General features: G+C 38.1%; 2 protein-coding genes across 3 annotated transcripts; one reads left to right on the forward strand and one right to left on the reverse strand.

The window, feature by feature from the left end:
- Positions 1 to 1,469: 1,469 nt before the first annotated feature.
- On the forward strand, positions 1,470 to 5,275 carry rbp5 (retinol binding protein 1a, cellular). The gene is made up of 4 exons (XM_066683357.1): positions 1,470 to 1,954; positions 2,912 to 3,096; positions 3,309 to 3,410; positions 4,768 to 5,275. The coding sequence occupies exons 1-4, from the start codon at positions 1,879 to 1,881 to the stop codon at positions 4,819 to 4,821; spliced, it is 417 nt and encodes a 138-aa protein (XP_066539454.1). The 5' UTR covers positions 1,470 to 1,878; the 3' UTR covers positions 4,822 to 5,275.
- Positions 5,276 to 10,806: 5,531 nt separating this feature from the next.
- LOC136709080 (tumor necrosis factor receptor superfamily member 5) lies at positions 10,807 to 25,064 on the reverse strand. 2 transcript variants are annotated; one of them, XM_066684076.1, is made up of 8 exons: positions 24,652 to 25,064; positions 24,112 to 24,237; positions 23,128 to 23,280; positions 22,953 to 23,046; positions 22,206 to 22,279; positions 21,244 to 21,354; positions 14,000 to 14,101; positions 10,807 to 11,107 (listed from the first exon to the last, which is right to left on the reverse strand). In XM_066684076.1, exons 1-8 carry the CDS (start codon positions 24,719 to 24,721, stop codon positions 10,926 to 10,928), a joined length of 912 nt encoding a protein of 303 aa, XP_066540173.1. In that variant the 5' UTR covers positions 24,722 to 25,064; the 3' UTR covers positions 10,807 to 10,925. The 2 variants fall into 2 exon arrangements, with proteins under 2 accessions (XP_066540173.1, XP_066540172.1); XM_066684075.1 differs by having other exon boundaries at positions 21,244 to 21,357; positions 24,652 to 25,062.
- Between the last annotated feature and the right edge of the window lie 1,754 nt (positions 25,065 to 26,818).

A 26,818-nucleotide genomic window follows, 5' to 3' on the forward strand; every position in this document is an offset into this window, starting at 1 on the left:
GGTACTGTACAACAGGCCAAGAAACACCCTTAACAGAAATTAAAACAGCTAATAACCAGCAACCCATCAACTTAGTGGAAACTTATACAAGATATCTCTAGTTACAAGATGCCAATCCTTTAGACAATGGATCCCACACCTCTCCAGCTCCCATTCCCACCTCATTCAAACATGCATTAGCATATCCCCCTGACTCCAGCCATCACTGAAGAGCTCTGAACAAGGTTACGGGAAACTGAAAGTGGGGAAGGCCCAGATTCAGACCCTTCTGTCCAAAAATTTGTGCTACTGGCAGCTTCACATACAATTTCAACACATCCATGGAGCTGTGCTAGGTACTTTCTTGCTTTAAACTTTAATAATCATTCCCATGGATACCATAATAATGACATCCAGCTGTCCAGACATCTGTAGTCATTAAGTGCTTTGAGAGACTTAAGGTACAACTCTGCAACCAAAATGTACACTTAGTGGTATATCATCAGTTCTACATGAAAGACCACTGGTGTCCTCTCCACCTCTTCACCCTGCACAACCTGCACATCTACAGAACTACAAAATGTGCCTTGGTCATCAGTGTTTGCACTCCTCCCATTTGCAGATAATAGTGCAAACAACCAGAATGAATTTTGTTTTTTTTGGTCATCATGCCATAAGTAAACAGCACATAGGATTCACAGTGTTTTGTATTTCATTGCTGTCCAATAAAATGATGTATGATGTATCTCCCAAAATAGTAAAAAATAGTAACAGGAGAAGGAAAGAACCTTCTTAAAAATAGAAAGGAATGTTTTACTTGGAACAAGAGTAAAAAGGTTTTATTCAGAATAATTTTGGAGCATTTCTATTGGTCCATTCATCGTGAAATTTTCACATGATGTGAAGAACAGCTGTTGTGTTTAAAGGATGTAGTGAACTTAAAATGGACAAAAACTTTGATGCATGTTTTTAATTAGAAAGCTATGATTTATTTCACTTTACTGTGTTGATCTACCTTTTATCTGGCTGCTGCTCTCTGCATTTTAAACACACTCAGACCAACTTTCCACCATATATGTATGTATTAATTTGGTATGCGCTAATGTGTGACATAATTTATACATACCTTGCAATGTCTATGCTACACTACTCTGAAATTTCTATAGTCTATTACTGTGCACTCTGAGCTACTGTGTACCCAAAGGAAAACTCTTTTTTTATGTACGAACAATACTTCACCAAGAAAAAAAAAAGAAAACCCTGATCCTAATCCTCAAACAAGCCTGAGTCTTATGTACACTCTTGCTTTAAGTTCAGAAATAAACTCAAGAAATGAAAATGGTTTCATGTATGAGAATATGAGAGGAGTAAACTTTTTTTACTTGCTTACAGCTTATCCTTATGCCTCTCAGAACAGCACATATACCTTTGGCCTGATGCCTAGAGGAGGGTATTGGGAAGTGAAATGAGGGGTACCAAAGGGGGATGAATGGGTGGGACTTGCCCCAGTGCTTTGCCTCTTCACATTCAGATGCAGTAGTCTTGACTGAGCGCAGCAGCTCTGTAAAGAAACAGAAAAATAGAATAAATACAGACCCTCAGCTCTGAGACTGACCTAGACTTTTCCCCTCTGTCAGTGCAGTGGAGTTGAGCTCAGCTGTGAAGGGGTTAAGGCCGAGCCAAGGACTCCACTGTTTTACAGGAACAACGCGGGATAGAGCGAAAGGGCAGGTGAAAGTGAACCGGCTCGGTCCTCCGTCAGTCCAGCGTCCAGTTGTTGGCTTCAAATTTCATTTCAGTAACTCCGCGTGCGATGCGCTAATTCGACGCGTAAACAAACAACGAAGAAGCAGCGCGCGCAGGGAAAACGGACAAGGTATTCACCAGAGAAAATCAAATATGTCTAAACCTAACTACTCTGGGCTCTACCACATGGTCTCTCAGGAGAACTTCGAGTCGTATTTGGCTGCTTTAGGTAAGACTGCTGTCTCTCTCTCTTTCGTTCCCCAGCTTCTCATCTTTCTCTTCATTCTTGTGCCGTGAGCTCATCTATCTACAACATTCCCTCAGTCCCATTCTCCTGTGGTTGAACACAGATTTACAAACTGGATCTCTTTAGAGGCTGCTTCTGGCTTCAGGAGCTCAATACTGAACTAACGTTAAACTATTAAATTAATAATAATAATAATAATAAAAACCTCACTCAAAATGGAAGGTTTTAAATAAGGTTACAGATCTTATGGTAATGAGTTTTGTAGTCATGGGGGAGAGACAATAGGGGGCCTTCATTCATGAGGATGCAGTGATATGAAAATCATCATATCTCCAGGTGCTTATCCTTCCCACTTCCTTATTCGCCAGTTTCCATGGCCGGAATTAGGGGATCACAACTGTAGACCTGGTGACCCCATAGAAAAATCATTTTAATTATTTGTCTTATCTAACGCCCAGGTACACTCCTACACTATTGAACAGCCACTTCTAGAGCTGTTTGCGGTGAGTAGATTACAGAAAACATGTTCCAGGACTGAGGATAGGCGAAACCCCTCCTCTGCAATTATAGTTTTCATTTCTTAACCTGAATAGTCACTATGGGTGGGCTGGTTGACCTTGGGGTCAGAACATCCCATTGAACTGGCAGCGCTTTTCTACAGACATGATGTAAGTTTGTGGGTAGATGATTGGCCGTTTCAGCATTTGGTACATGCTACAACACACATAAAGAACTCACTGGAAGAGGTGTGTATGGGCCTGGATAATATACTCATGTAACATACACATCTGGTTTTATCTGACACCTTGCCATTTATGAATATTAAAAAGTTAAAAGTGATTAGAAGTTTTACATTACTATGAGTGCACCACACACAAACATAAAAATCCCACTTTCATTGTCTCAGCAGTGACCCAGTTATGACAATCTCTTTTTCAGATATAAATTTTGCCCTCAGGAAGGTTGTGTGTATGTTGAAGCCTAGCAAGCAAATTCAGCACGATGTCAACGCAGGTCACATGAACATTAAGACGATGACCACGTTCAAAAACTTTGACATGGACTTCATGCTTGGAAAAGAGTTCACAGAGGACTTGGGACCTGTCGATGGGAGAAAGTGTCAGGTGTGTGTATTTACACCCTCATTTATTGCTTTATTGCCCCATGCCATGGTAGCATTTTAAATATTGTAAGCAGGTGTATAATATTTATTGTATGTCTGTGTGTCCTACTGTCAATATAATTTCTAACTAGCAGTGAATGAGATAACTGTTAAGCTGTTGGATGTGTGTCTTTGTTGCAGTAATATCATTAGTGTGTTTCTCGTGTGCTGTAGACCACAGTAGACTGGGAGGGTGATAAGTTGGTGTGTGTGCAGCGAGGTGAGAAAGAGGGCCGTGGATGGACTCACTGGCTGGATGGAAACCTCCTTCACCTGGTAAGAGCAGGTGAAAAAATCACAAAATGAGCCATGCTAACTTGTCCCTGTGATGGACTGGCAATCTGTCCAGGATGTGTTCCTGCTTTGCTGAATTGGATAAGTGTTACTAGCAACGAACAAATGAATGAATAATCAAAAATATATGTATGTATACATAATATTTTTATGTTAGGCACAGGATCTGCCTGCAGTCTTTGTAATTGCTCTGGCCAATATGAGGCTAATAATGGTATCACAATAATGGGCCTTTATAACATAACTGATCTTAATGTTACATGAAAGTAAGAACAATAAGAGCACATCCTTGTAGTCAGCTGCTCTGTGGAAGATGGAGGAGTGATCAAGATGGTCAGATTTATTCTGCAACACTTACTTGGAAATTGAGGTTACTTCCCCCAGTTCCTGTAATTATCCATTATGAAAGTAGCATTTCTGATCTAGGATCAGTGCAGCTACTCTGACATATTCTGACCCCTATTGGACAAATCAGGGAAAACACATGCTTAAAATAAACACAATAATTGTTTGTTTTCATAATAGAAAAACGTTCAGATGTTAGTGAAGTAAACATAAACCTAGAATTTAGTCTCTGTCTTTTTAGATTGTAACTACTTAAATATCCTGCCGCCTATACGGCAAGAAACCAAGAATTTTCTAGAAGACACTGCTCATAAAACCAACTGACATTCTAAAGTGGCTGACTGTAGAGCTCACAAAAGGTTAAACTAATGTTTATTGTTTATACTGTAACAAAAATTTTATAAAAAATACATTTACAATTATTAAAACATGTCTGTACATATTTTATTCAAGCAAAAGTGAGAGTAACATTCAGTGGAGCCAGAGACCCAGGGCTCTGGTGAAACAGAGGCAAAGAAGATTAAAGGTTTTGTCCGTGCCAAACACAGGAACTATTGTGACCAAACAAACAATCCTTTTTGTTTTGCTGAAATCTTTTTAATCTCCTGCTCACGTGTTTGCTCCCCTCTAAGCCACACGTGTCTTAATGATGTCCAACTCATGAATAAATCTTTTATTTGAACCCGTTTAAAGTCTGACAAGTCCAGCTGAATCAAGGATTTTTCATAGTCTCTGTGTAAAGATCAAGTATTATGAACTGAAAGACTAGAATAAAATGAATCCTGTTTGATGGTTCAACTTGAAATCACATTGAAAGATATTTTGTAGCATATAAAGGCCCACCTCATCGTGAAGGCTGTGTTGGTTTTAGTGTCTATTAGTGAGTAGAAATGCCACATTAGTCTCACAGGTTGAATCTAATCTAAAATGGAAGGCTTGAGAAATACATTTGTCTGGTTTCTATAATCTCCCTTTTCTCTCTCTCTGTCTCTAGGAATTGCGAGTAAATGATGTGGTGGCTAAGCAGGTTTTTAAGAAAGTGGATTGAGAAACTTGTTTTAAGGGGCAGTGAACCCAGGGCTTTGTGGGAACTCTGATTTAGATCATCAACACAAAGTTCTACCAGCAAACAGCAGGAGGTAATGTTTAACCAGATGCTACTACAGAAGAACAAGAGCCTTCACAAAGATTTGGCACAACTTCAAGCAGCTTTCCCTTTTTTGGCATCAGTTACCTTTTCTGGGTTTTATGAAAATTGATGATCACGGGATCCTCAGGCTTTAGAAGTTTTAGTGAGGGTTAAAATAGGTCCATGTAGATTTCATCCAACACGACTGATGATACATTACTATTAATTTTGCTGTTAAACTCTCTTAAACTTCTTTGCTACTTTAATTAGGAAAAGGTACAATCTGTAATAAATAACATAGTGAAATGCCCCTTTTAAGTTTAATTCAGTGTTAACGCTAAATGTCCTGTCTTAAGCCTCTTATTATGAAATATAAAAGGTTTCATTTTGACTTGACAGTCTTATCTTGTATTATTTCTTGTGTTCCATTGTTTAGAGTTAAATTCCACCTCTTCTTCTTTTCCTTCGGTTGCTCCCTCCCATCAGGGGTCACCACGGCACGGTCCGCAGCATCGATCTGGCACAGTTTTTACACTGGATGCTTTTCCTGATGCAACCCTCCCTGACTTAAATTCCAACTCTAAAATCAATATATTTTCATAATTGTGATTTAACACAGCAAGACTAAGGAAAAAAATAAACCTATTATAATAAAAGTCAAACTTGATTATAAAAACCCATAAAGGCAGGAAAAAAAAGTATCATTGAAACATTCTAAATATAAAAGACGAAAAAAAAAGAAAAAATAGGTAAAGCATGTGAAGACTGACTAAATTGCATTGCCATAAATATGGCTATGTAAGCATTGTTTATTGGTTTGTTGAAAGCTGCTGGTTGGCATCTTCAGCAGCTTTAAGATGAACCCAATTAATTTATCTCATGTCAGTGTCCTAGGAGAAATCTTAATAGGCATATTTCAAATAAACAAGGACGGGATACGTGGAAAACTCTTCACAGCAACTTTATGCTGAGTGGAAAAACCATACTGAAGAGAGGCCTCTAGCAAGTCCCTAAAAAAATCACTGGCCTCAAAGACTTGTTTATATTTATTGCATATTATTCTCTTGCACTCCCACCTTTTTCCAGCCCTCCTTCCTATGATACACTGCCTGACTACAGCTGGAGGAGTCTAAACAGTGATTTTGAGAAAGAAGCACAAAGCATGGTTTTGTATTTCTGTTATTCTCATCTTTGATTAGCTGTGAAAACTCTTGAAGGAATGAATAGATATTTCCCTGCTTTTGTTGTGCAAAGAGTTTGAGCAAAGCGTGTGTAGAGCTGTGTGAAGGAATATGCACATGTACAAATGGGTACAGATTGCTAGGTAGTAGGTGTTCAGAGCATAGGATAGGTAGGCAGCCTGAATGAACTGAGTACTACAACAACAGCAATCAGCAGGTGTGCAGTGATTACTATCCATAGTCATTTATTCATTATCTGTAACAGAGCCTACCTGGAATCATTGGGCGCAAGGCAGGAATACACCCTGGAGGGGGTGCCAGTCCATCACAGGGCAACACAGACACACACACACATTCACTCACACCTACGGACACTTTTGAGTCGCCAATCCACCCACCAACGTGTGTTTTTGGACTGTGGGACGAAACCGGAGCACCCGGAGGAAACCCAAACTCCTCACAGACAGTCACCCGGAGCGGGAATCGAACCCACAGCCTCCAGGTCCCTGGAGCTGTGTGACTGCAACACTACCTGCTGCGCCACCGTGCCGCCCTACTATCCATATGTTAAAAGTATTTAAAAATCTAACCAAATTGCTGCTGAAACAAATTACATTTAGATAAAAAACCTTGTTTGCAATATGATAGACTAATACTTGGGTCAGATATCACAACACAGAGTTCATATATTTCAGCTGAATCTTAAAGGACAAATCCTTAGATGTACAATGAGCTTGAAAAACTTTCAAACTGTTATTTTAAAGTTATTAATTAACTCAGAATTATTTTTTGTTCTTTGTTCAAAACTAAACTGCTATTAGATGTTAGACAAAGCTGCCCAATGCATAAACAGTGCACAAAACAGTACACGACCTCCAGGCCCCTAGACCAGTGTGACTATTACCTACTATCTAATTTTCCTGTATTAGTGGTTTACAAATAAAAGTGAAATCGCAATTTTTAAAGAACCTGGTGAAAAAGGGGCAAACAATATATGCAGAGGAATGCAGTAACTGATGGACTACAGTCTGAAATTTTACAACTACAAGGTGCTCCTCTATAGTCATTGGAACTGAGTGATCACAGAAACACGGAGGTGGTAATTAAGTTATGACTGATTGGTGACTGAAAAACAAATAAAATGAGACTATATAATACTTTTTGAAAGGCAGCACATTATAATGGTGTTAAAAAGTATGTCCTCTGGTATTAATCAGACACTGGACAGTTGCTTCTATTCTGTTATTAATAACATTATTACCAAAAGTGCTTGCTGATAACAAATTTACAATTACACTGGAATGTTTGGAAATGACGTCACGGGCTGAACTGCAGATGAAGGGCAGGGAGTGATTATAATGGGATTTCTACACCATAGTGTTTGGCTTCGTTTACGGTCGCGCAAAATAAACATTTCCAACGATACACCACATGGAACATCCATCAAGTACTAAAGCTGATGTTCATGAGGGAGAAAGTGCACGAATTTGACTGAAAACAGGGCTTAAGGAAGAGACAGCCTTCTTGTTCACATTTAGTGGTGCTTCTTGTAGGTTTTGCTTTCAATCAAAATCTCCAGCCAACGGTGTAAAACATACATACACACATTTTCTTTTCCGCTTCTCCATTTCAGGGTCGCGGTGCGGTGTAAAACACAAGACTCACTTTGCAAAGCCTCATCAGGTTGAAGTCAGCTTTTAATTTGCCGAGGTCACCGTGCAGCTGACGCCACCTGCCGCTCTGTTTAAGGTGGAATGAAAAGCTGGGTGTCCACTGATGACGGACTTGTTGCCACCTTAAGTAGCAACAAACGTTAACGCGGAAAATCGTGATGGCGGCGAAAAGCGCACCACACGACAGTCTACTAAAAAGTTGTATGTCTTAATATTTTTGTGAGCTCCCAGTTGAGTCCTTGGGAGTCTGGAAAAGTACAGTTTCAATAGCTAATCTAGCTGATAATTCAGTTACAAATATCTCACCGTTATATATTTATTTGTATATTTTCCTAATATCGCCTAAATAATACAGTCCTCGCAGACTCCTCCAGTCTAATTTTATCTCCCTGTCCTCCATCTGTTGCAGTATTTTGCTGTATTTCACTGACCCTAACAGCCCAGCTTTCTACCCACACCCCACAGGACACTGCACCATGAATTTAAGCCTAATCCGGTGGACTGTACTTCTCCATACAATTTCACCAAAATCGCTGTTTTTTTATGCAGTTACAGTCATTTTTTAATACAGTTTGTATTATATTGTACAATTTCTGCACTCTTACAAGACTAACCATGCCCTAGGTCCCAAATATTTGGGATATACGATTGTTAACATTTTTTTTACACTATTACAATGACTGTGCTGTGAGTGTATTTGATGGTTTTCTTCTTCTTTGCTCACAGTAGAGTGAACACTAGGTGACGCTAAAGCATCAGTGCTGAAATGAAACAATAAAAACTCAGCTGAAATGAAACAATAAAGGTGTTAATATTTTATTTCTGAATTTACTTTTGTGCTTTATTTGCAGTTTAACTGTCCTCTGAGCACATGCATTATATTAACTGGTAGTATATTACCTCAGCTGGAAAATAAAGGACTGATACAATGAGCCATAACTTTACAACTGCTTGTTTCTACACTCACTGCCCTTCCTCTCACTTACACTGACCTAATACAGGAGCATTTTGTAGGTCTACAGTTACAGCCTTTCAGTCCACCTGTAGCTCTGCATACGTTAGCTGACTTTTTTCTTGTTCTTCAATGATCTGGACACCTGCAGGACCACCACATATCAGAAATGATTTGCCTTGTTGATAATTCTCAGTGATTCCAGGTAGGCTCTGGACCCCCGCGACCCTAAATTGGATAAGCGGTTACAGATAATGGATGGATGGATAATTCTCAGTGCTGCGGTGACACTGACATGATGGGGTTGTGCTATTGTGGTATGAGTGGATCAGACACATCAGTGCTGCTGGGCTTTTTAACCCCCAGGGTTTCACTGCTGGACTGAGAAAAATATTATTTCAACAGCATCCTGTGGCCACTTATGAAAATGCAGTGGATCTCAAACTGGTTCCCAACCCTACGACTGAGTTTTAGGGCCATGGCATTGAAGAAAAAAAAAAAAAAGATTCAGAGAATAAAGTCAGAATTTTGACAATAATCTCTGAATAATTCTGAGAAAAAAAAGGTCAGTATAATTCCATGCACAAAGTCAGAATATTTAGAGAAACATTGTTTTGGGATATTATACTATATGTTATACATAAATCTGTATACAGACAGATGCACAGTAGAGTCATAGAGTGAGTTGTGAAAGAAGCAGTTTATTAAACACATCCACACGACATGAGAGTGCAGCCTCTGACCGCGATGCATATGATTTTAGTTTATTGTACGAGTTCATGAGCCGTAGCGCAATGGAGCATCATGGGCATGCTGGAGTTCCAATCACTCTGGATCGATAAATTTTGTGATCATTAACTGTATCCTGTGAAACTACATGCCCTGTTCTGAATAAAAGGGTTCTTACACCAATTCAGGGTTTAAATACTAATCACAGTCTGGTCCTCATGTGGCAGAGGACTGAGTATTTATTCCTGAAATCTATACCATAGTATGACTTCAGCAACACACTGCATTCCTGAATTACCGTGGTTGTGTCTGCCCCATTATATGTGCAGCAAATTTTTCTGACATTATTCATAGAATTATTTCGACATTATTCTTAGAATAATTCTGACATTTTTCTCAGAATTCTGACTTTATTCTTTATATCAGATTTTTTTTTATTCAATGCCATGGTCCTAATACTCTGTTATACCAACCCATATCTCTATTTCCATTCATTTTCTATTCATGTTTATTATTATTTTTACTACTACTTCATGGTCTTACACTGGTTCTTTCTTAATTGCAGTTTCACTGATAGACCTTGCGAGGTGGGACTCAAACTGTCCTGACCAATGTTCTACCCACTACACCCTGGATACACCTTGATGTGTTTTAAATGAAGACAAGGAGGACTAAAAGCAGGTTAATGTATATACACCCTGTGATGTGTTTGTGTTTTACACTAAGAAACAGAGGAATTGGGGCTGTGTTTCTAAAGTTATATTTATAGCGGAATGGAAAATTGAAAAGGAAAGATATCAGCCACGTGTAGTGAAAAAGTTTAAGGTGACAATGGAAAGTAAAAGCTTGTAAATGCAGAAAAAACGGTTGCTGCTCATTCACTAGGGTAGGTAGATGTTTTAGTGAAAGATGTACACTTGGTTTGTGTGTTTTAAATGATGAAACGATGGAATAAAAATTGTGTTTTAAAAGCTAATGCTATCTACAGCGTCACACAGTCACTTATTTAATATGAAAGAAAGATTTAAAGGGGGGCTGACAACACACTCCACTGTTATAAATCTGTATTGCAGTGCCCATTTTAAACGTTTGTGTCAGTATTACAGATTGCTTCTTTAAATGATACCAGTCAACATCAGCAATTTTATTCTGTATAACCAGCTAACCAGACGCTGCACCAAAATGAACATTTTATTTTAACATTGCTTAGTACTTAATATATCCCAGCATAGTGAATTCTGTGACTGACTAGTTGATTAAATTTATTAATATATTTGATTCAGTCTCTGAATTTGAGGTTGATTTATATAAGATAAAAACACAATATCAAAATATACAAAAGAAAAACAATGTTTATTTACAAAACAGGTTTATTGTACATAAGAAATATGAACTGAAAAAATAATATTTATGAAAGCTGTAAGTTAATTTAAGAGCGATAAATTTGGAGGTGGCATTTTTGATGAACTGATATAGAGGCAGATATGTTCAGGACCCAGGCCACTCGTCCTCCTGTGGTTCAGACGGGAAGGTGGATGGGTCACTGGAGAGCAACCCCAGACACTGACCCAAGTTGGTAGAGGGGGCACACTTCTCTGATGCTGTAATTGTTGTCAAAGTAATGCTATCACACTCCAGTCTGTAGTCCATTGTGTTAAAGATGGTTTCATCTGAAATGTAAATGATAATCACAGAAGAGAAACAATGAATTAAAAGTTTATCATTTTTGATGGTAGTTGCTGACAATCTGACTTTTGGTGGCCTGAATTCTGATGGTCTGATATTTCATCTGTTTGAGCAATATTCTTATTGCTGCATGTAGAATCAGGGCATTTAAATTAGTATTAATTTATTAACGTGGTATTGAAATGTTGGGTGTTGGGCTGAAGAGCATTTTCAGAAGTGAAAGTTACTTGAACATGGCAGTAATGTGAATCATTATTTCTGTGCTGACATTAAAACAAGAAATTATACAACATAGAATTACTGCTTAAATCACCACTTTCCAAAATAAAAGCACAATTTGAGTTGTTTTTACCATTTTTATGCAAATTACTTGCCACTCGGGGGTATTTTTGTGAAACTCAGGGTATGTCTGTCCTTTTTACAGAACTGAAAGACTTCTTGGTTTCATTTTTGTCACAAAATGCATTTGCACTGATCCAAAATGTAGTGCAGTGAGAATGTAGTGAGGGGCAACTTAAAGTAATAACATTCACTGTAGCCTGTATGAAAACACTTCCTCATTTCCAGTCAGTGTGATTTTTATGTTTCCATGAACACTGCACAGTATTTAATGAGTAATCACAGAACAGTACACCAGAACAAAAAGCAGATATATATTAAAGATTTTACAACTCCCTTAAACATCAACTCGTCCACCTTCTCGTTTTCGTAGTGTCTGTTATGGTTGTGAAATTTGCCTTGAACCTGTTTGACAGAAGTATCTCCATGATCATTTTTTATAGGTATGTGGTGATTTTAAATTTTGAAAACAGATACATTTGGAAAATAGATTGGCATCTAAAACTTCGCATTTAAAATATTTGGGAAACAGTGTATTTCAGGCTGGTGTAAAATTTTAAAATATTGGACCCATTTGACTTTCTCTGTTTAAGGTTATTACTCTTTAAATGTCATCAATAATATTGCATATTAAAATGCCATACATAGGGAAATAACCTGTGCTGAATCGTCAGAGCACATGGGTTAAATTTACTCTCTCTTGCCTTTTTCGCTTGGCTGGTTTGCATAAGGCCCACATATTAGCTCAGTCTTCAAAAGTTTTCGGTCTGATAGCGGGGGTGAACTGTGTGTGTAGGCAGCAGTTGGAGTTACTGTATCTGCATTTGTGGTGAGATTCTTCCCCTGCACACATCAGCAGCCTTTACTGAGCTCATCTAACAGCAGTGCTGACGTCAGCTCGTACTGTAACACTTTCATCAGTTCCACTCATTTGAAAACTGTAGTTTCAGCCCTTCACTGTGGAGTCTGCCGTTCTGTGCCAGTGTGGATTTTTTAAGGCTGCAAGAATTCATATCTATGTCATTTAAACTTGCATATGTGATGATAAATCTGCAGTCAAGCAAAGCAAAAAATCTTCATTTAATGTCCATGAATAATGTCATTTCAAGATTCCACATTTTGGGCCAATTCTACTGACCATATGTCACAGAATGCTAATAAAATATGAAGGGCAGCAAGCATTTTCAAATTAAATGTTAAATAAAAACGAAATGGTTTTGAGCTGAGATATTGAATGACTGACTCGATTTGGCCTTGTTTCTGAAAAAGCTCATTTCTGTTAAAAAGATATTATAGTAAGTGCGTCCATACACTAGGGCAAGGCAGCAGATTGAAATAACCCTGAGGGACATGCAAATGCTAAATACATGTAAATAATGAGGCTCTAGTTTTAAAAGTCTCTTCTGCTCATGTGTAACTCTCTGTAACATCTGTACCGTCCCCATTGTCTCAGAATAGCAGTGTGTAGGGTAGAAAGAGCTCTAAACAAAGAGTCGGAGACAAAAGCATAAAACCTCCAAAGCATACACATCTCCGAAAACTTGCATGTTTGCTTTTAGCATATTTTAAGGCCAAAAACATCCTGAATTTGTAAGCAAACCCGAGAAAATCAGAGGGACTAGCTGTATCATCAGCGCCAGACATTTTATTTTGTTTTGTTTTGTTTTGTTTTGTTTTAACCCTGAAAGGTTATGGTTAAAGTTAGGCTAAGAAATTATTATTAAATTTTGCTAGTCGATAGCAAATCAATTAGGGCTGACAGTCACTATTATAATTTATTATCTTGCTTAATATGTATCATCATGATTAATATGTATCATAGTGGCCCTACTCAGCATTATAAGACCCATAGCCTGAAGTATATACAAGGAGATGTGTGTACTGTTGCCCTTTGGAATCTGCAGAAAATTATATGGCATCAAAATAGGGCCAAAAGTTTTGAGAATCAAAAAGCAGAATTAATAACTGAATAATTAAATTTAGAAAAAAGGGAAGAACTATTTTTAATTGTTCTAAAAACAGGTTTATAAAGAGAATATTTCAATATATACACATTTATTTTGTCTTTGCTCTTTTCATTGCACTTTTTCTCAGTTCACTTTCCTCTGTCATGCTTTTTGGTTCTTAAAGTTTTGGCCCTGCTTTGACACCATAAGAATGGTTCAGGGAAAACCTTTAAAAAGCGCCAAGGCTTTTGAAAGAACTGTGCAATTTTATTGTTACTTTTTTATTGTTATTATTATTGTGGATTTGCCATATACACTGATAGTATGTTAATCATTTATATGTATTCTGGGCATTTATATTGTTTACCATGATTTTTTAAATAGTAAATCGTGATCAAGGAAAAATCGATACCACACAAGCATAGAGACCACTGAACAACAGAGTGAAAGGGGGCTTAAAAAGTATGTAGTGCACCAGGTAGATTGTGGTCTTCAATCATTGATTTACGAATCATTGATTTATTCACTTTAAATTTGTAACCTGTGGGTATATAATAAATATGGAACATAATTTGAGAGCATGAAGTTTACCTTTGTGATAGAGAGTCGGCAGTTTTGGACTCATTGGGTGCTTGATGATGTCAGGAGGAAGCCCTGGTGGGAAGTAGTTCACAGAATTTTCTGAAATATGCACTGAAAACACACACACAAACGCAATTAGGATTTTCATACAGATGAGTATATCAAATCATGATGTTTATAATTGATATCAGACAATTTTAAGCTTACTAATTCAGTTTCTTTTTCATTTAAGCATTGGTTACACAAACTTGCTCATAATGTTTATGGGATCTGGTATATTTTACTGATTCTTTTGTAGGTATGTCAGTTAATCAGTGTGAGTTGATTAGTGTACTTTAAAGTGTTTTTGATCACTGTTTTAAGGGTGTATTCAGACTTGTTCCCAGACAGCAAGCATATATTGGTCCACTGGCTTAAAAAGGTTGGTACCCAGCTGACTTTAGGCCACTGTTGTCCACAATCAGAATGTCCTCTGGACAACATCTAATTCATTCTTAATCTCCTCAAATTGATTACAGATTATACAGATTTTTTTCAGGAAAATAAACTAATACAAATATTAACAACAACTATGAGAGATACAATGATGAGGAAGCCTCATATAAAACGATTATGCTAAAAATGTAAACATTGCACTAGATTAAAGTTATTTACTCATCTAATTTACAAAGAATAACATGAGAATATGAAAGAAAGATCCGTAAACTGGACTGGTGAAGGAAAAGGGCCAAAACGTGACATGTTGTCTAAAACTCTTGCAAGATGTCAGTGGACCTGCCCTCAGCGGACCAACTGTGGTCCGCTGTCTTTTTGCTGTCAGGGTTTTTTGGTCCTTCGGTCCAGACCAAAAAAAAATAAACATTGTTACATTACAGTCCTGGTTTTGTTAGAGTTCACAACGACACATTTGCAATCGAATCATTCATTCATTCATTCATTATCTGTAAGCGCTTATCCAGTTCAGGGTCGCGGTGGGTCCAGAGCCTACTTGGAATCATTGGGCGCAAGGCGGGAATACACCCTGGAGGGGGCGCCAGTCCTTCACAGGGCAACACAGACACATACACACACACACACTCACACTTATGGACACTTTTGAGTCACCAATCCACCTACCAACGTGTGTTTTTTGACTGTGGGAGGAAACCCACGCGGACATGGGTAGAACACACCAAACTTCTCACAGACAGTCACAACCTCCAGGTCCACCGTGACGCCGCAATCGAATCAAAGCAAGTAAAAAGTGTGACGCACATATGACTTTTATTTAGGGAGGCAGTCGAGTCGACAGATGCATCTATCAGAGTTGTGTGTGTTTATCTGGAAGTAGTTTTACCAGCTGGAAACACAGAGGTGGTAAAATTAATAAAGGCATCAAAACAACGGCAGTCTCTGTTTGCTTGTTCAAAATCGAACGTTCACACTTATGGTGTTTTCACACCTATAGTTAGTTTGCGCTGGTCTGTTTCAATTCACGAGATCATATACTTGGAGCATTTGCCCCTAAGTTTAGTTTGTTTTCACACAGTGATAAATCAAAGTGCACCAAAATGCATCACAATAAACCATGTGAGAACAATCTCTTCGTTTATTGGTCAAACCTTTATGGGGCGGGAGCAAGAAAGTTCCTGTGATGTGGAGTCATGCATAATTCAAGGCAGACCTGGCTACACGAGCCGTATAACTCAAATTTGAGTTGACCTTATATTTGGGTCAGATTGAGGATGGATCACATTCTCACCCCCAACCAACTGCTCCAGAGCGGTTGTTTTGGTCCACATCCAAGTAAGATTACTGTATTCACACCTGCACAAACGAATCACACCAAAGGTGTAAACGAACCCGAGTTGAAGTTAACCGGACTACAAATTGCAGGTGTGAAAACGCCCTTACTCGAACGATATACACAATTGCATCTGGGTTTGTGTTAATCAAAAAATTTTAACACATCCTTAGATAACTTTGTTTTAGATCTGGGTGTTTCCGATCACTGAATGATGCGTTCTATATCTCTGTGCTGATCTGTGCTTGAGTAAAAGGATGTGGTTTGATGTTGCTGTTCCTCATGTTTTATTTGCACAGTGTTCTGAACGGGTGTATATTCTGCTCCAAAAAATAAGTGTGTGTGTGTGAGTGTGCGTGTGTGTCTCTGTCTCTTACGTCACTGTTGCTGTCCACATCCTGTATCAAATCTAAACCATCAGTACTGTTATGATTACTGCTGTCTGAACACTTTGCCACAGAATAAAGAGTACACGGGTATCTGTACGCAATGCTTGAAGGGCTACTACAAAAATGTGGTCTCTTTAAAATTACTGGTTACTTGTTAAAACTTATTACTTTACTATTAAAAGTCATATAATTCACCTCTTTCTGCAGGACCCTTAGTGGCCATTCTTCCAGAAGAAAAGTAATTGAATTAGTGTAACCTTTTGTTTTAATTAGTGTAATCAAAGGAAAATATGTTCAGTAAACCTGTACAACACTTGAGTCTCTATAAGTAACATGTTGTGACTATGTTGGGCTTAAAACATGTATGTTGCCTCTGGTTCGCTCATAGGAGGCTTGGACCTGGATCTCTGTAAAGCTGCTTTGTGACGACTTTTTGTTGTGAAAAGCGCTATATAAATAAAATTTGATTTGATTAAAACGTTTCAGCTGAGACGGGGAATGTAATCGAATAGAATGATGTTGACTACATGATAAGCCCATATATCGTTCATAATATAGTGTAACTTTGGTATTACTCTAGCCCAGCTTTTCTCAAAATGTGGGGCGTGTAGGTACAGCAGGTGGGGCGCAACTAATCTGAAGAAATGAGCATTTCTTTATTAATGGCTTTCTGTTTTGCCTATAAAGCTTACTCAGTAAAATGCACCCACTCACAATGGATTCATAAATAGCCCTTTAACATACTAAAAGACCATTAGGTAGGAGACCAGAAAAATGAAGCTTGCCTGGAAACAAAATATGCTTTTATTCCCAAACATTTATTTTAAAAATGTGCCACAGGGATTAGCGCGTTTTGGCTGCGAATCACGGAGTGTGTCTTCTTTCAGCCTTCGTTAAAGCGCCTGCTCAAATATAGAGCTGCTCTAATCATCAGCTTCACTGGCCTCCTATTCACCGTCAGAGGCTGGTTTATAAAGTTAGTTTTTACCAGCTCTGGGCTTGAGGTCAGTAACGAGAACACAACAGATAACAATGACGGCTAATTACAGTTATGAAAGCGGCTTGGTATGGAAACAGAGGAGGATCTGAGAGTTAGTGGACGTTAATATTAGCTGTGTTCAGGTTGTGAGAAAGAGCTCTAAACAAGCAGCAAGTTAACGTTAGTCTCTGGCTGTGTCCCAAACTGCACATTGCGTCATTGAACATCACCCTTAGCAGTGCTCTCTGTAGTGTTCCATAGTGTGTTGTTTGGGACGCAGCCTCACTGTCTACCAGTAGCGGCAATAACATGGAAAGGCATCGGCATCTTATGCTCGGGTGACAGTGATGTCGACATCTTACGTAACTAAACATTAGGGTAAGAGCCAGTAGGTGAATTGATTTGAAAAGAAGTCATGAAGATATCAAGACACTGTGGCATTTCAAAATAAAGGTTCTTAAATGATGATATTTTTATCGATTTTATACTAAATTTATTAAAAAGGAATGCTTCACCAATTTCATGTACAAATTATAGTACACCATCTGAATGTGTCAATCATTTAATACCAAGGCATTCTTTTATTCATTTTTAAATAAAGGCCCTTTATTTTATCACATGTCTGTAACTTTAATTTCAAATATAGTTAATTATTTAAAAGGACAAATTTAAAGAACTATGAAAAACAACACAGCCTAAACAGAAAAAAACCCTGTAAATATAGTAATTTTTTAAGGTTTAGTGATCCGTTTATATTTTTTAACCTACCTTGCCAGTAGATACTGGTACCTATAAATGACTTTTAGTTCTCTGCTTTTTGTGCTGACACAGACATTTATCGTGATATTAGCATGGGATCATTCAATCATTCAGAAGCAGATTGGATTTTAAAAATAGCAACTCAGAGATGCTGAGTCTTTCAGTAGTATAGATTGGAAGGAATTGACCATTCCCAGTAAACAAGGAACGTCCCTGGACGTTCAAAATAGGTCTAAAAGTAGTCTGTCCGTCAAGGACATATTTTAAATGTCAATGGACGTCCAAAATCCATCTTAATAAGTTAGTTAAGTGGTGACCAATCGATAACGTCAGTGGACGTCCAAAAACGTTTTATAAAAGTAATTTATTTCAGGACCAATTTATAACACCAATGGACGTCCAAAATACGTCTAATAGTCGTCTTTTCAATGTCTGTGTTTGGACGTCTTTTCAACTTTCATTTTCAACCTTAAGAGAACGTTGATTAGACGGCAGTCATTACGTTATTTCAACGTTGAATCAACGGCTAAATGTTTACTGGGTTATGTGAAAAATTGTGTGGGTGAATGGTGAAATGGTGAATAATGTCAAAAATTTTACAAAAAAAGTTTGTCAACTTTAAATGGTAAAAAATCATCGTCAACATATGTTATCATTAAAATATTCAGAGAATAATCGGAAATCTGTACATGCAATGGACATGAACCAAAACCAATATTGGTTGGCTGTCATGCCCTCAGGCACTGCATTAAAAACAGACAAGATTATGTGGTGGGAATCACTGCATGGGCTAAGAAATACTCAACATGTCAAGGCTCCTTCATATTCTGCATTGATTACAACAGCATGACTCCTTAGTAAAAGGTCCATGTTCTATCTTCTAAAACCCACCAGGTGCATTATGAAATGAGAAACACTATAACAAAGACCCTGAAACGTGGAGCAGCTGAAATCCAATAATAGGCAAGAATTGGAAAACATTTCACTTTCATAACTACAGCAGTTGGTCTCCTCAAGTTCCCAAACATTTACAGAGGGTTGTTGAATTGAGGTGTGACTACCCCACATTTTCTGGAACCTGTTGTTGGCATCAAAATAAAAATGGGCAAATATAGTCATAAAATAAAAAAGTTCAGTTTCAACATTTGAAATGTTGTCTTTATATTATTTTTGGTCAAATATAGGGTTTAAATGATTTGCGCATCATTTAATTTTATTTTTTATGTTAAGTTTTTTAGATTTTGCCCAGTCTCCCAACTTTTTTAGAAATGGGTTTTGTACATAGTTCTAAACTATTTACATTATTACATGAAAATGATGTTTGGATTACAACACATGCTAACTCATCCATCCATCCATTATCTGTAATCGCTTATCCAGTTCAGGGTCACGGTGGGTCCAGAGCCTACCTGGAATCATTGGGCGCAAGGTGGAAATACACCCCGGAGGGGGCGCCAGTCCTTCACAGGGCAACACACACACACACACCTACGGACACTTTTGAGTTGCCAATCCACCTACCAACGTGTGTTTTTGGACTGTGGGAGGAAACCGGAGCACCCGGAGGAAACCCACGCGGACACGGGGAGAACACACTAAACTCCTCACAGACAGTCACCCGAAGCGGGAATCGAATCCACAACCTCCAGGTCCCTGGAGCTGTGTGACTGCGACACTACCTGCAAACCCTTCCTCCTCATAGGTGGGGTAGGTGTGCGTGAGTGTGTATGCACGTTTGTGCGGGTACATGCACGTGTGTCTGTCAGTGTAGGTTTTATGACAATGTATGACTGTATGTGAGCCTTTTTGAGTGTGGGCCACAGTGCGTTTCTATGTGACTGTTAGTGTGTGAGAGAGATAGAGAGAAAGTGTGCATCTATGCTTTGTGTGTTTGTAGGAGTGTTATGTATATCAATATAGAAGGAGGAAATGTGTCAGAAAGACAGTAAGTATTTATGTGAATTGACCTTTTTTACTTCAATCAATGAAGAGAACAAGCTACAACTTTTAAGCAGGAACATTGTGTGAACTTGATCTGGGTTTTGCTCAAGAAAGTTAAGATCTCAGAGACTTTCTTTAAAAGAGTCATATCATGCCCATTTTCACGCGTTTACACAGTTCCCTGAGGTCTTAATGAAACTTTTGTGGTATACTGTGGTTCAAATACAAAGATGATAAAACACCACAGCACCAGTCCCCCCCCCCCCCCTTGTCTGAATGACCCTGTTAAGAATCACTGGTTTCAATGCTGTTCCTTTAAATACGAATGAGTCACATCTGATTTTCACATGAGAGCTCAGGTGTGAGGCATGAATTTTTTTGCCATTTTTTTCCTTTATTCTCTATTTCCCTATGTTAAATCAATGTACTTATTTCTCTTAGTGCTTTGTGTTTTAATCTGTTTAACCTCATATTTGTGCTCTCACATAAATGGGGCTGTGATTGGAGATACTAAAGTACCTGTCATTGACATAAAATGCTCCAGATTAAAGCGCACATCAACTGAAAAGGTGATTATTATTATTATTATTATTATTATTATTATTATTATTATTATTATTATTATTATTATTATTATTATTCATTCATTCATTCTTTCATTCATTATCTTGGGTCCAGAGCCTACCTGGAATCATTGGGTGCAAAACGGGAATACACCCTGGAGGGGGCGCCAACACACACACTCGCACATTCCTTCACACACTCACACCTACGGAAACTTTTGAGACGCCAATCCACCTACCAACGTGCATTTTTGGACTGTGGGAGGAAACCCACGCTATTATTATTATTATTATTATTATTATTATTATTATTATTATTATTATTATTATTATTATTTCCATTATTTTCCATTCCATTAAATAAAAACATCTTTAGACGATTAGAATCAGTTGAGGCAGCAAAGGGGGACAAAGTGGTGTTACCCTTAAATTTGGGGGAAAAAACACCAAAAAAATGCAGATTGTAAACTTTCATTCAGTTTTGTGCGTGTGTTTAAATAGGAGGTATTTTATGATTAGAAGAATAAATATTGATACGCATAATTATTTGCAGTTGAAAGTAAAGATCTCCATTTAGAATTTTTGTTTGTCTTGTCTGAAATCAGAACAGTCAATGAAAATGATGTGCAGACTCACACCTGTTATGAATGTCTGTATAAGTCATTACATAATCAATACAATTGATTGTTATAAGTATATAATCACTTTTTAGCGTCAACTGAATGCGGGAAAAGTGACAATAATAACCCTAGCCTTGAAAGAGTTAAACTATTTCTATAAACTATAACGGGAAATTCAGTTGTATGATTTTTTGTTAGTGAATCATGGTGGTGGCCTACCTTGCTGTGATTTGCGTTTCGACCTCCAGTACACCACTGCAACAACTAAAGAGATGAGTATCGTCAGGACAAATCCTGTCCACAGGCCAGCAGGAATCATCCAACCACAGTCTACTAGAGGAAGAAACCAGATCATCGCCATCAATGTTGCTGTGCATAAGGACAATTAGGCAAATAATTCTGATTAAATATAAAGTCTGTTGCCCTGGTAAGTTGACTAACTGATGGATGAAGTCCTTGGAAATGAAGATGTAATCTACAATGCATTTTAATGCAGAAATCCCTCAGTGGTGAGCACATGAAAATGCCAGGATGATTTTAACATAATAATTACATAAGGGAATTAAAATGTTGATCCAGTTTGGGAAAATTTTAATTTGAATAATGACACTCATCTCGATTCTGAATCTCTGTTGGAATGAAAATTCAGTTCACCAGACTGGAAATGCAAATGAGTTTATTGAATTTTATCTTTCACTATGAGACCAAATGTACACATATGAGTGTTCTGGTAAGACACTCCATTCAAAACTTATAGAAAGTACTCGGTCCCACATTAAACTCAAACTAGCCATCAACACTCAGTGAAAACATACTCACAGACTCCTTGGTCTGTGAAAAGCTGTCTATGGTACTTCAAAAATAATTTCACATTATTTTCCTTTCATATACTTGCTTAATTCAAAGCTTAGTATGTTGACAATTTGTAAGATGGTATTTTCACACTAGGCATGGTTTTGAATTTAGTGGTTTTGAACTAATATCATTTTGCGCCTCCCACAGATTAAATACAGTTTTTATGTGTAGACAAAAGAATGTGAATATTAGAATGTTTGGGCGTATAACCCCAGCCTGTTGGAAATGTCGGAATAAGTGACTCTAATGATTGGATTCACTTAATTTAGAGAGTTTGAGATGTTTTCAAAGTTGTGTGGGAAGTGTGAAATAATTGTTTTACTCACTCTTTATGTCTCCACACACAGCATCTGTAGTGGCATTGCCAGGGCTCAGCAAATGGCGACCTAACTCCGCACAGCTAACACAGGAAAGTATATGGAAGTCAAAATAATCCAGTACAAAAGAACTGTGCATAAGAAAGGCTAAAAAAACCTGAATTGTTACTACTTTCTTATGAAATTAATGAATGACTAGAGTCATATGGAATGTATGTCATAACTATCATCATACTAGATTAATTTACACTATGTGGTTTTCATAGCCATCATCAGTCATAACACAATCTGTTGTAATAGAACAATGTTTAACTTGGAGCTCAATGACAAGAAGATTCTGCTGAAACTGTGGGTTCTAGACTTGTTCAAGCCGTATGTGATAGAAGAGGTTTTATATTCGGATCTGTGCTTGATGTCAAATTACACATACCTTCTTTTGTTTCATGAAAAACATATTCATTTCATGATCTGAATTGACATTAGCCAGGTAATGATTTGCATGCTTTTAACTTTTTTGGCAAATAATCAAAAAATCACTAACTCAATTTGAGTCAATTTTCATCTGTTCCAATGAATAATGAGTCAAAGTGTTAAATGACAAATAGGTCTTTTATATATTTTCAGGAACAGAGATACCTTGTAGATACCTTGTCTAACCACCACGGTACTCTCTTTCTGTGTGTACAACAATGCAATGTCAGTGATTATGAGGTGTGCCTTGTGAACATGTTGTGTCTGTGAGGCAGTGGTGCTCACTCTGTGTGATTCAGGCAAGGCGATTTGAAGTCTTTCACATTACTGAAGGTTCCTTTAGGGCAGGGGGTGCACTTTGTGTCTGTTTTGCGTGTGGCTAGAAGAGAAACATTTTATTAGTTAGTTTGTGAGATGTAGTGTATGTGTGTATTTTGTGTTTTTGTGGGATGAGACTCACGTTGCACAGACACTCCTTCTCCTTCTATGCAGTCAATGACTTTCACGCAGTGGTTGCAGTGACCTGAAGAATAGTCAGTACAGTAGAAACCCTCTTTACACTCACATGCTCTGTCACTGTCCTCCTTACAGGGCTTCAGCTCATACTGAGATTCTGTTTAGACGGAGATATATTTGCCATTACTAAACACAGGAATAACAATAATACCAGTAATATAAAACAGGAATATTCTTAATTAACTTTCACCTTCCAGATATAAAGCAGGAATGGTAAGATATACTTATATAAGGAAGGAAGCTAGTTTGACACAGCTCTGAACCCATGAAGGTTTTTCTTTACCTTTTTTTGAAATTCAAAACATTCCACCTTATAGAATATTATAGAATACTAATAGGAGTAAAGGAACACTGCTTTTTTCTCTAACATCCGTTGCTGAATTGACCTTGAGCAAGGCACCTAAACCCCACCTGCTCACTTGGTGCCGAGGTGTCTGCCCACTGCCCTGGGTGTGTGTGAGTCCTTTGTGGACATTAAATGGAGACCATGTTTTAAAAGGGCTGCCTGATCCACTCATACCAGCACAACACACTAACACACCACCACCACATTAGTGTCACTGCAGCGCTGTGATGTGGTGGTCCTTTGAGGGTCCTGATTATTGAAGAACAGGGTGAAAGGGAGCTATCAAAGTATGCAGGGCAACAGATGGAATTTTAATTTTAGAATTATAAAGTGATCCTGCATGTGGTCAGTGAAAGTAAGAGAATGGACATTGAGTGCAGAAACCAAGTGTGCAATTGGTCAGCATTTGATTCCTGCTGACATAATCCATAATATACCCTATATTTGCACAGATATAATGTCTCCTCTATGAGTATATGATTTTGTATAATGTTTTTTGCTAGTTTATTTGTTTATTGTGTTGTACAGCATGCTAATCAGCCTTTGCTGCTTTTAACCACGTTTGTAATTAATTTAACTCACCTGAATGACACTGTTTACACATCATGCATTTTTGAACAATGTTCTTCACATTAGAGAAGGTTTCACGAGGACACCTATTACACTTGGTTTTCGAAGAGCTGGTACAGAGAGACTCGGCGTATTCCCCTGTGGGAGAAAGAGAGAAAATTCAGCTCATTGCCTTTAGAATAACAAGTGGATCAGCCTGTTAAGCTGGTAGCTTCTAGCCGTCTCAGCATAAGTTTCTGCATTTCCTGTTTTGGAAAAGATTTATTACAAATCATATTTTATTGTCATTTCAGTCTTTAGAGCTCTTTTGCATCAAATTACAAAATAATAAGAATACAGATGACTTTTCTGAAGATAAATAATTCAAATAGCAGGGACAGGTTAAAATATGCTATTGCTCATTGTAATACTCTTTAATATTCATGTACTGCATAAAAACATGCATAAATATTGCAAGAGGTCCTGATAAATGATATGTGACCTATAGACATGTCGATATATTTATTGTGGCAGAGTGAAACCTCTCTGATGTGTGCTCTTCTGTTTTCTTACCTTTTGCACATTTGTCACAGCATAGTCCATTCTCCTTATGCTGGTCAGGATGGCAACTTGTGGTGCTCATTGCAGCTGTCGGCTGTCTTGGGTCCTGCTCTTGAACAATTTCTGTCTCCACACTTTGTCGTACTTCAGATTTTCAGATATTTAGATCCTAAGATCTGTTTCCTAAAATCCTGAAACTTTGTTTTTAAGGTCTTATTCTCATCTAAATTTTGATTTACAATCCTCAGGTCTTCACTGCTTTGTCGCGGTGTTTTTCATTTCTGTGTTGTCGTCACTGTCACTGTTCTCTTCCGTCAGCCTCTTTGTTCACTCCTCACTGCGTCAGTTTGTCCACCACAAGCAGAACAAGTAAGTTCCTCCTCTTGCTGTATCTCTTTCGGTTTTTTCTGTCTCTCTCTTTTTTTCTCACCCACCCAGCCGCCCACACTTTTCCCCCTCTCGCTGTGCAGTGGAAACACCCCTCCTTCCACCCCACTAAGACTTGCCTCTAGAGTTTGCTTGCTTTCCTTCCTGTTTCTTAGCATTACAACCCCCAAGAAAGAGTCACAATCCATTATTTAACCCTAATGAGCCAACTCTCACAACCATGTACTATACAGTGAAGCCATAATTTAAATAAACATAGATTAACATACAGTACATTAGGACTCTTCTAAAATGTAATGTAGCTCTTACTACACTTTCAGCATTTTAAACTATCAAATGGAACTGACTGAGTTCCTGAAAATGTAAAGGACAGATCCTCCCGCCGTCCCGCCACAAGTACGTACAACCTCTACAGATACAGATTATCAAAAAAGTATTGAATGCACCTAATCACTGTACAGCAGGGGTCACTAATAGATGGACCACAGTCCGGGTTCGGACACCGACGCTGTCCTATCCGGACCTGGGCCTGTAACTATTAAGAGCTATTTATTTTTCACCAGAGAGTTTGTTTTAAGTGGTGTGACTCTTCTAGTCATTACAGGTTTAGCGCTCCAGGAAACTATCAGACTAATTGCATGCGTTTCTACATATCACACATAAGGTTGCCCAGCCAATCAGATGTGTGCATTTAATGATGATTGGCAGGGCTCTAGGCACCACTTTCCTGGGGCCAGTAAAAATAGTCAAAGGGACGTGATAAAAGCTCTTTTGGCACACTTTCAGGAGTTAAAATCAGAGACATTAAAAATAAGGGAATAATTAATGGTTTAAATTCTCATAACGCTGAACATGGATTCTGTTAATCGATAAAGTCCCATCCTTCAGCAATAAGAGTCAATCATATTGCCGGTTATGGAAAAGCAGTAAAGTCAACTGCAACTACAAGTCATTAAGGACGTTAAATATGCTTTTTTTTTAAATGTCATTGTTTTATTTGTGTGGTGGCATGGTGGTGCAGCAGGTAGTGTTGCAGTCACGCAGCTCCAGGGGCCTGGAGGTTGTGGGTTCGATTCCCGCTCCGGGTGACTGTCTGTGAGGAGTTGGTGTGTTCTCCCCGTGTCTGTGTGGGTTTCCTCTGTGCGCTCCGGTTTCCTCCCACAGTCCAAAACCACACGTTGCAGGTGGATTGGCTCAAAAGTGTATGTGTGTGTGTGTGTGTCTGTGTTGCCCTGTGAAGGACTGGTGCCCCCTCCAGGGTGTATTCCCACCTTGCGCCCAATGATTCCAGGTAGGCTCTGGACCCACCGTGACCCTGAATTGAATAAGCGCTTACAGATAATGAATGAATGAATGTTTTATTTGTAAATTTTACTTGAAATTAGAAACTGATATTCTATTTAGAGTATTTGTTATTTATAATTATAAATCTTGTTGCAATATATTGAAATGTAAATAAAAGGGTAATTTGATTTGACATTCATTTGTTAATTACATAAAATGATACTATATCTATAAGGCTATTTCAATGTACAGGAAATGGCACTGATCATAATGTAGGTTATACATTATGTTCTGGACTTTGGCTTGAGAAAATATTGTCTAACTGGACCTTAATAAATTTCAGTTTATTACCCCTGCTCTACAGAATGCTGTTCCACTGCTACACAGCTCAAAGCAAGGGGGAATTTACATGCCCATCTCTTACACTTGTCATTGGGTATGATGACCTTAAGCTCATGGATAGCTATGCCAGTGTGTACCCCATCCTGTGGTTATTGATTTCAATGGA

This window comes from Hoplias malabaricus, chromosome 10 (genome assembly GCF_029633855.1).
Source record: "Hoplias malabaricus isolate fHopMal1 chromosome 10, fHopMal1.hap1, whole genome shotgun sequence".
Classification (NCBI taxonomy): domain Eukaryota; kingdom Metazoa; phylum Chordata; class Actinopteri; order Characiformes; family Erythrinidae; genus Hoplias; species Hoplias malabaricus.